General features: G+C 37.8%; 1 protein-coding gene across 1 annotated transcript; it reads right to left on the bottom strand.

Annotated features, from left to right (window-relative positions):
• Positions 1–194: 194 nt before the first annotated feature.
• Positions 195–9847, bottom strand: ttc29 (tetratricopeptide repeat domain 29). The gene is made up of 12 exons (XM_041778945.1): positions 9806–9847; positions 7549–7649; positions 7327–7404; positions 5535–5594; positions 4843–5006; positions 3444–3620; positions 3049–3261; positions 2602–2687; positions 2091–2182; positions 1540–1663; positions 1027–1116; positions 195–671 (listed from the first exon to the last, which is right to left on the bottom strand). The coding sequence occupies exons 2-12, from the start codon at positions 7638–7640 to the stop codon at positions 501–503; spliced, it is 1347 nt and encodes a 448-aa protein (XP_041634879.1). The 5' UTR covers positions 7641–7649; positions 9806–9847; the 3' UTR covers positions 195–500.
• Between the last annotated feature and the right edge of the window lie 2501 nt (positions 9848–12348).

Below are 12348 nucleotides of genomic sequence, written 5' to 3'. Positions count from 1 at the left end.
AAAACCAATCTGTATCCTAAATGACCACATGCTGAGAAGGGTTGCTTTCACGTGATCGGTTGATTAGATATTTGCCTGAAAGAGCAGCGGTACCCAATAAAGTGATCAATGAGTGTGTGTATGAGTTTATCCTGTTCTTCAAAAAACACCAAAATGAAATTTTGTGTACAAAAAAATTTCCATACAGTTATCAATTCATTTGCAAACATTTTTATTGTGACATAACAAATCTTTGATTTCTTCAAAAATAAAACATGTTAAAATGATATTTTCAAAAATATTCAACTCCATTTCTTCTGTAACTAAATTTTCTGACAGGTTTACTGTGAATTGAATATGGTCTAAGATTCTTCCATATAAATCCGTTTTATGTGTTATACTGTATTCATATTTATATAGCAAATATAATATAAAATATTTTTTACGTTAATTTTACCATAAATACGCATCCGTTCTAATGAGAATGACACTGTTTATTGGAGCTGCTGTAAATATCAGCATCATTGGTTTATTGTATGATCAGTATCGTCTGAAGAGTCTACACTGAAATCCTGAGGCTCTCTGGTCTCTCTCCAGGCCAGGAGACGTTTCATGGCGGTGGGCGTGGCTGATTCCACATCAGTGCTGTACTTCCTGATCAGACAGCGAGCGCGAGCAGTGGCGACAAACACCTGAGAGAGAGAGACAGGTGAAAGATGATGAATAAAACTCTCATATGCAGCAGAAGTGCTGTTGTTTAATCCTAGCTTTCAGAAAGTGAGACACTGGCTTTCTGATTGGCTGTTCACACTAGTCGACTCCCAAAAGATCAGATTTGTATCTGATTCAGAACCACTTATGAAAGTGGCCTCAATCTGATCCGAAAATGTCAGATTCAATGTGACTTGCACTGTTCACACTGTCAGAAAAAATCAGATATGAGCCACATGTGAGCAAAAAAATCCCATTCAGGTCTCTTTTACCTGTAGTGTGAACGCAGCCTTAGAGAGATCCCTTACCTGAGTGTAATGGGGTTTCTTTACTCACCTGAGCTCTCTCCAGCCGAGAAACATCTCTCAGCTCACAGGAAATCTCATAACCCTGCTGGAAAAACTCTAACGCTCTCTGATACTCACTCTATGGAAAAAGGGAGAGGATTTGTAGGAATCAATTCTTACAACAAATAAAATTATCTAAGGTGTTTAACTTGTAACTATTTCTGTTAGTACTTATTTAATATACACAAGAGGTATCAAAAATCCCAACTTTGCCTGAACAGGACCCTCTATCTTTATCTCAACACTTTATAAAGGTCCAAAGAAGTCCTCCTCTTTTATTTTGCTTGCTTATACTTGTTGATTTCTTTAAATTCTCATAGTGATGCTGAATTCTTGTATAAAATCTTAGTGCTCCCTCAACAACAACAGACGTCCATGCTGACTGTATTCACAGACTGTAAAATACTCAAAGGCCTAAATACGTATATTAAATATATTCATAAAGTAACTCTGTGGATGCCATCATGGAAGTTATGAGCTGACAGTGTCTGTGTGAGTTTACCCTTTTATAGCAGATGTTGCCCAGTGACAGGTAGGCGTCCACCAGGTGGTGCTGCAGTCCGTTACCACGAGAGATATCTGCTAATGTCTCCAAACACTGAACTGTTTCATTTAATTTCTCCTCACTGAAACACACAAACAAACACTGACATCAATGAGAAAACACTAATAGATGGGTGAATATTTAAAAGAACAATACGTGGATTCTTTTTTTTTTTGCACTGGCCTGTCTACATCAGTTAAAAACTACTACACATGTTATAGATATTTTTACTTTAAAAACTTATATTGTCCTGTGCAAAATCTTTCAGTTTTCTAGTTTCGCCTTTCTGTTTCTTCTTACGGCAGCCGTTGCGACAGACAGAAAGGAAAAAAGAGTGGGAACCACTGAGTGAGGCCCCGTCATCATGGAGATGAAAACGATACATTGTCGTTTTGTTTTGAAAAAGTTTTCCGTAAAGACGGGATCGTTTCAGACTTCCTCTCTGTGTGGACAGGGCCTTAAGTTATGCAGAGAACTATGCATCGCTTCTAGGATGTTTGAGTGCGTACCTCTCCAGAGACTTGGCTATAGCTTTGTAAGTCCTCCCCAGACCGTCCCCGTCCTCCAGTGTGCCGTAAATCTGCATACAAGTGTTGAAAAACTGGAAAAAAAAAAAAAGAAGTGTTAATTTGGGTTTTTGACCAGAAGTTCCATAAGGCTACTAAAATACTGTTTCATCATTAATGTTACCAGGATAAACCCTTGTGAATAACTTGTGCACTTGATCTGCAATGCTCCATGTGGTAAATAAACAACAAAGAAGCTGTATGCAAGGCAAATATAGATATATGATTAATAAAGACATTACTTCTTATGTTTGTTTTCTGTGCTTCTGTTAATTATAATGTCATGCTGAGGAAGTTACACCAAACACTGTTGACTTTTGTAGCATTTACTTTGATTTCAGTTCATTTCGATGCTTTTGGACACTGCATGAGCCAAGCATGTTATCTTGTTGTTCTATTTGGTGTTTAATGATTTTAGAAACATAAAGGAGAGTCACTATGAGCACGCACTCACCTGTTTGGCTGTGTCGTGGTCTCCTGCGCTCTGATAGGCCAGTCCTAGTTGGTAGGCGGCCTCTACTTCCACCTGTCTGTCTTCAGCTGAAACAAACATCATTAAAACAGATAGGTTCTGATCAGAGAAGCACTGTGTAGCTTCTGTGCATGCTAAACCTGTGCAAAAGAGTCCAAAGACACAATCTAATTCATGCACGGGTTAAATGTGCTCCTAACTGTGCTGCAGAGCAAATACTGTCTCTCTGTGCTGGAGCTGTTTGCATGTATTAAAATGAAATATCATGCAGTCATTTGCAGTTAAACTAGTCCTGTTAACTGCAAACTGACTGCACTGCAAAAACAGCAAAGCTTACAGCTCCATGTTTTCACACCAGGCATGATTGCTCCCTTCATCCCTGCTGAGTGACTCTAACACACCACACCTGTGCAGACTGTGTCCACCTACTCTTAATGGCAGTGTTGTATCCTGTGTGCAGCATCTTTAGGGCCTCTTCGTAGTCCTCGGCCTCCAGCAGAGAGTCCGCCATCCTGCTGTAGACCTTCCACAGTGCTAGATGGCCCCGGAGCCTTAGGGGCCGACCGTCTGAGTCCAACCAGCCTCCCTCCTCCCCCTGATCGATGCACAGCTCAGCCTGCTCCTGAGCCCGCTCCAGATCACCTGCAGCCACGAGGAACCAGTGCGTGTTAGTCCTTCACTGCTCAATCTGGTAGTTCTATCAGGCTATCCAACACAGGAGGAGTCTTTTATCGAGTTTTGAGGTCTTACTTTTGAACTTAATCTAAGTAAAATACTGAAATGTCTTCTTCAACCCTTCTTATGTGTTTGGGTATGTATTCTACCTGTTTGGAGGTAGAGTTCGGCCAAACACGCCCGGGCCTCAGTGGCCGGTCTGGATCGTCCTCCATGCTCTCTCTCAGCACAGCTGTGGTAAAAGTGGAAACTGATCCAGAGATCCTCCTTGGATGAGAAATACCCTCCTAAAAACAGACGCTGCTCACAAACCACCGTCCAGGTATCTGCACACACATAAAGAGAGGCACCAGTCAGAGAAGACCTCCTTATCACAGTCATTCTAATCACCATGGATCAGGAAAAATAGATTTTAACGTCTTACTCCTTGAATTGACAGATTTGTCAAACACTCTGATCAGAGTTTCATCCTTCAGTATCATCAGGAAGATTTTTGACTAAATTGGACACTTTCCACTTTGTATTTTGCAATCATTTTGGTGTTGATATGAGTCTTGGATGGGTCAAAGATTAGCAACAAAATTGATTTCATTGCACTTGTATTTTTTATGTAGTGCCAGCTTTAACATCAGGACACCCTCTGGACACCTTCGAGGCAAAAATGTACATGTTCAAAAAAACTGCCATTAAATCAGCATAAATCGATATTTTTTTCTACCTTTTTTTCATAAATGTCTTTAACAACTTCAGACTTGCTCAAAACTACCAAACATTCAATAATTCTTAGAATTGTAACCCTTTTAAACGTACACAAAACTCCCCATAATATAACGGGCAAAAATACAAGAATTTGGTGCATGGTCCTACAATGAGTAAATGGTTGAATGTGGTGGAATACGGTAAAAATGTCAAATTTCACTAGACGTCTTCACATTGAAATGCTGACATTAAAGAATGCATGATTTTATACTGCAATGACAGTGAGATTAAAAAACCTGGTTTTAATGGAAGTTAATGGGGGCATTTTTGCCTTGAAGATGTCCAGAGGGTATTTCTGACATTACGTAAAAAAACCTAATGCAATCAAATCAGTTTTGTTGCTACTATTTATTATACAGAAAATAATCCACTATTTGTGTTATTTTTATTAAAAAATTAAACATTTCAAATAATCAAACTGGCATTTAAAGGGTTAAAATCTTGAAAATTATAGAATCTTTGGTAGTTTAGAGCAGGTCTGAAGTTGTTTAAGAGATTTAAAAAGAAAAAAAAGTACAAAAAATATATTGAAGTATGGTGATTTAATGGCAATTTTTCCTGTACGTGTACATTTTTGCCTCGAAGGTGTCCAGAGGATAGTAAATTTGAGGAGGGCACAAGGGTAAAAAATGTCAGAGTTTTAAACCTTTGAATGCCATGATTACATGATGCTACACTCAGATAAAACTCATTTCCTCCACATTTTCCATATAATCCCTTTCAGGATACCAGCTACAGTATCCAGTGTTTTCATAGAAACAGATGGAATTAAACAGAATTTTGTGTTACTGGTCCTTTCCGCCTGCTCGGCCCGGCTCAGGTATTTCCTCATAATTGTCAGTTTGTCTTTTTGTTCTTCCAGCGGCGTTTGTAGAGAGAGATCAGATCCAAGTTCAGCCGATTCTCGACGATGCCGATCATAGCTCAGCAGAAAGAAGAGCTCCGAGTACGACCTGATAGACACAAACATAAATGTTAAGGTTCTTTCAGGAGAATGAGTCTGTACTTGTTGTTTGAATGTCGAAAAAATACTCAAAAAGTTCCCAAACATCTAACTCTCAGTGAGCAGAGAGGGGCCGACTGCCTGATTTCAATGTCTTTTCATGTGCTTATCTTTATTTTTATGTATATTTTAATACAATTTGAACCATGTCATTCAAATTAGGTTATTATATGTGGATGATTAATTGTATCTATGTCAAATCAGTGCTTTACTTTGGAGACAAATAAGCTGCTTCCCCATGGTTCAAGGTTAAATGGAGATAATCTAATAGAAAAGTAAACTAACCATACTTACAATCCTGAGTTTTTAAATGTTTTATTGCCCTGGTTTCACCTTGTTCTCATTCTTGACTGTTCTAAAAATTATACTGATTGTTGTATTTTCCCTGATATGGTCTGTTAAAATGTAACGTGTTACCTTTCCCTGTACTAAACAAATAGAAAAATGAATAAATCATGCCTTGTATAGATGGATTTACCTGTGGAAGCCTTCCTGCAGCATCTCCACACAGATGTTTTGCATTATGCTGTTTTTAAACCTGTAAACATATAGGACAAAGCTCGGTAAGGAGATGAAATGAAGAAATCACGTAGAAATTATAGGGTGAAAAACAAGACAGTCAATTTAAGTTAAAAAGAGACATTGGCATCTATGATCCGTTTTCTTAGTTTGCTATCATTGTGTGGCAGCAGAGGGCGCTCTAACCTCTGTTTCCAACATTGTCAAGCTCTGATTTTCAGCATTTTAAGCCTTTTTTTAAATAGTTTTTAAGGCAGAAAATAACATCATATCCTCTGTTTATGATTCCACAGCTGCTCTTTGAACGTCACCACAGAAGCACTCAGGGTTCCTGCTTTAAGCCTCTTTATGTTAGAGGCAGCAGCGTCAGCATAGTTTTAATTTAGACCATAACAGAAGTTGTTGGTTTTATTCTTTCTAAAGAAATGTGATAATTTGTTTTCTTAAATAGTAACAGGTCTTTTCCCTCTGTTTCTGGCTGTAAACATCTATATTTGTTTTTGCTGCTGCATAGTGAAGGAGTATGAGCGGCTTTCTGTTCATAGAAGTTTTAGCGGCTGTCACCAGAACATCCTGTTTGCTATCCCTTTAGCTTTACTTAATCATAGAGAGACGCCTGACTGAATCAGGGGTGTAGCTAGGGATTTAGGGTCCCTAGAAATAATATTACACAGGGCCCCCCTTAGCTGGCTAGCAAAGCAACAAATGTTGCATCATTTTTACAAATATGTATGCATTTTGATGTATTTTTAAACCATAATTTCCAAATTTATGAGAATTTTTTTGCTATTAAATGTACTTCGATTATTTTGCAGTGCTGGACCACATTATTAGGACATTTTTAAGACAGGAGCCCCCCAGAACTGTATTTTACTCTATTTGATACAAATTTCAGTCTGTTGACTGATTCATTTAGTCACTTTTGATACAATAATGACTCTAATTATTAAGAAAAATTAAATAAAAACACACTTTTCATTGTAGGCATATTGAAGCCCGTTTCCACTACCACTTTAAAAAGAAAAATGTGGAAGTAAGGAAATTAAAAAAAAAAAAAAAAATAGAAAACCAAAGTCATAATTATAAGATTAAAATGTGAAATTATGAGACAAAAGTCATTTAGTCAATTAAAACTTTTTATTTCATAATTTTGACTTTTAAATTCATAATCATGACTTTGTATCTCATTATTACCTTTTTTCCTCTAATTTTTTTGCCACATTTTTCCCATTTAAGCTACTTTTTGCCATTACTTATTTCAGATTTTTTGCCCATTTTTGCCAATCTTGACTGCTTTTTGCCCATTTTAGTCCCTTTTCACTCATTTTTTTTTTTTTTTTTGCCATTTTTAGACCATTTGTGCCAACTGTAACTCATTTTTTTTTTTACTTATTTTTATTGCCCCTTCAAGCCGTTTTTGCCACTTTTCACCACTTAGACTGTGGCTCTTGCAAAGGTATTTTCAACAATTTGGCTCTTTGGTTGAGTAACACTGAATTATGACCTTTTATTTCATAATTATGACTTAGAATTTTTTCCAGAATTACTGTACTTTCACATTTTCTCTTTTTTTATTTGACCCAAATGGGCTTCCATACAGGCATCTCAAGGGCCCCTCCCTACTGTGGGCTCGGGGAATCAGTACCCTTTTTTCACCCTTTGCTACGCCCATTGACTGAATTTAAGTCTGTTTGAAAACCAGACTGTCAGAATCTGAATCCAGAGCGCCGTTATCCACCTGGTGAACTCACAGTGAGATTTCTGCCTTAGAGAGGAGTTGATCACATTTATGTGACACCAGACCAGCTTGGTGAGGCTCCATCATCCTGCTGAAGAGACACAAAAACATTGTCAATTATATTTATGATTAATCAGACAAGGTTAAATAGAGAGCCTCTATGTAATGTCCCATTTTTTGTCCTTTCTTTTACTAAATAGGTGATTTAAATCTGAGAACAGGACTTTAACACTACCTGTTAATGGTACTTTTGTTCCTTTCATTTTTGTCTGGAGCAATTTTAGGCAGAAATGACGCAGTGTGTCGCTGTGTTACTGCCGCATCCATCCTCACCTGCTGTTTAAAGGGAAAGAGAAAAGAATCAACTATCATCATGGTCAGGGTACTAAAGTATAATTTATTTTGAAAGGGCATTTGACTGTACGGAAATCAAGAAAACAGCATTAATTCGCCATAACTGTGACATTTGACTCTATTTTTGATAATTATACTGAAAAAATCTTCTATCTCTGTTGACCACTGCTAAAAGCATCTCAGTAAAGTTTCTGGCAGTTTTTGTCCAATGAGGTAAAACAATGGTTCTAAACTGGTTGGGTCAAAGGTCCCTCTATCAACTCCTCAGGGAGAATTGTGACCCAAATTCTGGAGATTTTTTTGGTCAATCAGATGTATTCAATAAAAAAATAATAAAGCTTGGGCCTAAGACAGTACAAAAGGTGTAACAAAACAATGAAACAGGACAAAATGTGCATATTTTATGGAGTCTCATAGACCAGTGGTTTTCAAAGTTTTTTCGCCCAAGGCACACCGAGGGTTAAGCCAGAATCTCAAGGCACACCATATTCATATCAACACAAAATAGACTTTTTAAATAATATAACAAGGTGACCCATAAGGGGGGATAAAGGGGAGAGGTTCCTGGGGCCCAGACAACTGGGGGGTGGCAAAAGTGGGCAAAAGATGCCTAAAAAGTGGCAAAAATTGGTTAAAGTGATGATAAAACATGGCAAAATTGGGTAAAAAATGGCAAGACAAAGTCAGAAGTGGTTAACAATTGGCATAAGGGGCCAAAAACTTGGTTAATAGTGGCAAAACATGTTGAAAGTGTCAAAAAGGTGACAAAAATGGGTTACAATTGGCCAAAAGGGTTAAATGTTGTAAAAAGGTGGTTAAAAAGTTTTAAAAGTGACTAAAATTGGGCAAAATTAGGCAAAAAAGTGGCCAAACAAAGGCAAAGTGAGTGACAATTAGCAAGAAGATGGCAAAAATGGGTTTAAAGTGTCAAAAAGGTGACAAAATAGGCTACAAGTGGCAAAAAAGGGTTAAAGTTGCTAAAACATTATAAAAAGTGATGACAAAATTGGCAAAAAAAATTATGTCCAAATAATAGCAAAAGTAGGCAAAACCCGTCAAAAATGTAGCAAAAATGGGTTAAATGTGGCAAGAAGTTCCAAAAAAAGTAGCAAAAAATGGGTCAAAAGTACTTTTAAAAAAGATGCAAAATTGCAAAAAAACAGCAAAAATGGTTTAATTTTACAAAATTAATGGCAAAATGGGTAGAAAAATTGGTTAACTTGATTAAAAGTAGCATGAATAATGATAATTTCAACACCAAGTTCAACTCAATAATAGCTTTCCAAATGAGGTAACTGTTAGCCAGGATGCTAGCACCAATGCTACTGATCAACACACATACTCATCAATAAATCACAACTGGAGAGGGTCCGTTATCTGGGTTTTTTCAGGGGTCCAGCCAGATCCCCAAGGCACACCTAGACTTGTCTCATGGCACACTAGTGTGCCTTGCCACAACATTTGATAACCACTGTCGTAGACAATTTGGCACAATTTTTTTCCCAGGCACACCCCTGCGACCCACAGAAAAGGGCTTTACGACCCACTTCTGGGTCACGACCCACCAGTTGAAAATCACTGAGGTAAAATTTAAATCAATGTGATTAGTATAGTTTGGTTCCAGGTATACTGAATATCATTCAGGAGTTGATAGTGGATAGTCAATAAATAGTTTAACCAAACTACACTCTTAAGACTGTAGTCTCACACCGATTTTCTACTTAGTTTACAGCAGAATTTCAGCTAACATCAGCCGCATAGATGAGTTCACTGACATGGATGTAAATTAAATCAAATATTAAATATTTTGGACAGGTTATCTCTCTGTTATTTTACACAATTTAAAAAAAATACCAAGACAAAGGTGAGCAAATTAAACTCAATGTAAAGCTCGTCTGTTTTCATTGTTATACGATGATACCCGATGATTGCCGATTGATTCCGGTCTTTCTGTAAAGCTAACAGTTAGCTCACTAGCTTAAGTACTTAAGCTAGATAACCGTTAAACTCAATCTTACAAAACCTCGACGTTAAAACGACGTTTTAAAACTTTATTTAAGGGAAGCCATTATTTACGACCGTGTGCATACCCCATGAAACTTCTGTCAAAAACGCACGGATAAAAAGGACAAACTTACCTCTAAAATGAACAAACTTTTCCTCAAATCACCGCCGCTATCAGCAACAGAGTTACTGCGTCACCATGGTAACGCCAACAGGGCCGCGTTCCAATATTGACGCTCTGCTAGCGAACTGCTGCTGTCTAGTTCCATTCAGGAATATAGTAATATCACTTTCCCGCTTCAAGGTTTACGTCAAATGTTGCTCCCCTCCAAATATCCTCAATCATGTTCTGTTCTTGATGAACCCCGAGTGTGTGTGGTAAAGGAAATATTAAAACTCATTTATTTGATGAAAAAAGGGCCACTACTGACATTATAGAGAGGAATTTTCAATAGTTGACTTTACAAAATGCTCTAACGACAGCAAAATAAGACAAGAGTTCACAAAATCAGAGGGAAGAAATTACAATTTAGATATTCAATTTAATGAAAGTTATTCAAAGTACACAGGATTTTAAAAGAAATATTGATAAATGACATAATGCCATTATTTGAACTTTGACAACACATTCCAAATATTGGAAAGAGTTTGCCTGGAAAATTAATTTGAGGATTTTCATAACACCAAAAATCACATCAAAATATAATCAATCAGGTAGCTCTCCTCGTTGGAGGGATTGTGGGGAACAAGAAGCAAACCATCTACATATTTTCTGTTCATGTCCTGTATTAAAAAGGTTCTGGAGGTCAATTCAGGAGAAGGCCTGACATATTCTTCAACTACAGAAACAGTCACAACCAACTAACATCATATTAGGTATCCTTCCACCAGGAATAGGAAAAGAAGAAGGTAAGTACCTGTACAAAATAATGAGCATAGCAGCATTAAAGCAGATCACAAGGCACTGGATGGGTTTTAAACCACCATCAGTTAATGCATGGAAATGAACAATGGAAGGCATTAAAAAAAAGGAAGAAATCACCTAAAGGCTGAGAAACTGTGAAGAGGAATTCATAAGGAACTGGAGTAAATGGGTCAAAGAATTAGATGGACTTGAGAATTTGAATAGGGGAAAAAGTAAATAAATGAATTAAAATTTAGAGGGTGTTTTCCCCTTTTTTCGTGTGTATGTGTCCTCTATTTACTGTTAAAGAGGGGGTATTATACTTCTCCGATTTTTAAAACATAAATATAAAGTCACAATGTTGGGTGTCCATACTCCACTTATGCAAATTTTCAAACCGCAAGATAAACGTATGTAGCAGTAATCTTTGAATTAGCGTGTAAACTGATGAAAACAGGTCGTCGAAAATTTCTCCGAGATTCTCCCGAGACGAGATTTCAATGGAGCGAACTGATGAGGTCATCACAATAGGATCTCCTGACTGGTTCGTCCGTGCTGCCAGCAAAGCGGAACAGACCGCCCCCACAAGGTCTTTTAGCCTTTTAGCCATTTAGTAACACAGTAATTAAACACTTACCAAACAGATGCGTCCTGCTCTATCCTTCGCTGCTGCTGGTTTTCTTCCCCCTCTCTCTCCAAACTATCAGGGTCCACAGTTTTCCCAAGGAATTTGGCTACTTTCAACGTACTGCCCCGGATAGATTTTTTTGTCCGTGGGTTGAGCAGACCCATTTTTTATGTCTTGTGTATGAGTATTTAATTTCTGTAGCAGAAAGAACTACTCTATTTACACTCAAGTACAACATGGCACACAGACATACACGCCACCCACAGAGAAGCAGAATGTCTGCGGGCAGTCAAGCAATATATGCAGTATGGCAGAGGTTTTACAGTATTATTCTGAATTTCAGCATTGGCCTTGGTTTTGGGCTAGTTTTTATCGGCCATTGGACTGGTTTTGTCACACAAACCTGGCAACCCTGCCTGTGGCCCTTTGCCACATATCTCTGACCCGTTTCCGAGTCTATCCACTGTCCTCCTCTATCCAATAAAGGCATGAAAAAGGCATAAAACAAATCTTAAATAAAGAAAGAAAAGAATCTGGTCCCAAAATACTATGTAATAAAAATGGTAAAATGCAACCATAGGTCATATTTCTTGCTGCAGATGAAGCGGTGCCTTGCAGATGTTGGATGCTGTAACGTTTTCGTGTCACCACAGCTGGGATGGAAACTCACTCTGCCTGTTCAAAGAGTCTGACTGTCTAATAAAGTTTGCTGTTCATGGTGGAAATCAGACATAAAGCCTGTTTCCTCTCCGTCTGTGTTTCATGTTCACAGTATCTGGCTTTGATTTACTATCAAATTAAACTCTCTGGATTTTGGTCTGTTTGTTCTTCTCAGTGTAATTAGCTTCAAGTGTAATTTGTTCATTAACCAGCAGCACCTCTGAAGAGAAAAGTGACATTAGACTACCAGGGACTAATAACATACATGTAGTGTAGCATAGTTGGTGGTCTGACACTGTGACAAGAGGTCATTACACAGTGAATCATTCCCACTTCATACTAAAGTGCAGTAAAACTCCTCTTTATCTCTGCAGGAAATAATAAAACGTGTCAGAGGGATGATATGGTCTGTCTGCATGGCTGAAGTCACGTAGGGCTGATCATTTGTATATTACTTCACTGTAACAAACATAAAAGTCATAAAC

This window comes from Cheilinus undulatus, linkage group 22, assembly GCF_018320785.1.
Source record: "Cheilinus undulatus linkage group 22, ASM1832078v1, whole genome shotgun sequence".
Lineage (NCBI taxonomy): Eukaryota > Metazoa > Chordata > Actinopteri > Labriformes > Labridae > Cheilinus > Cheilinus undulatus.
Note: the sequence above shows the minus strand (reverse complement) of the source record. Positions and strands in the feature narration are given on the sequence as shown.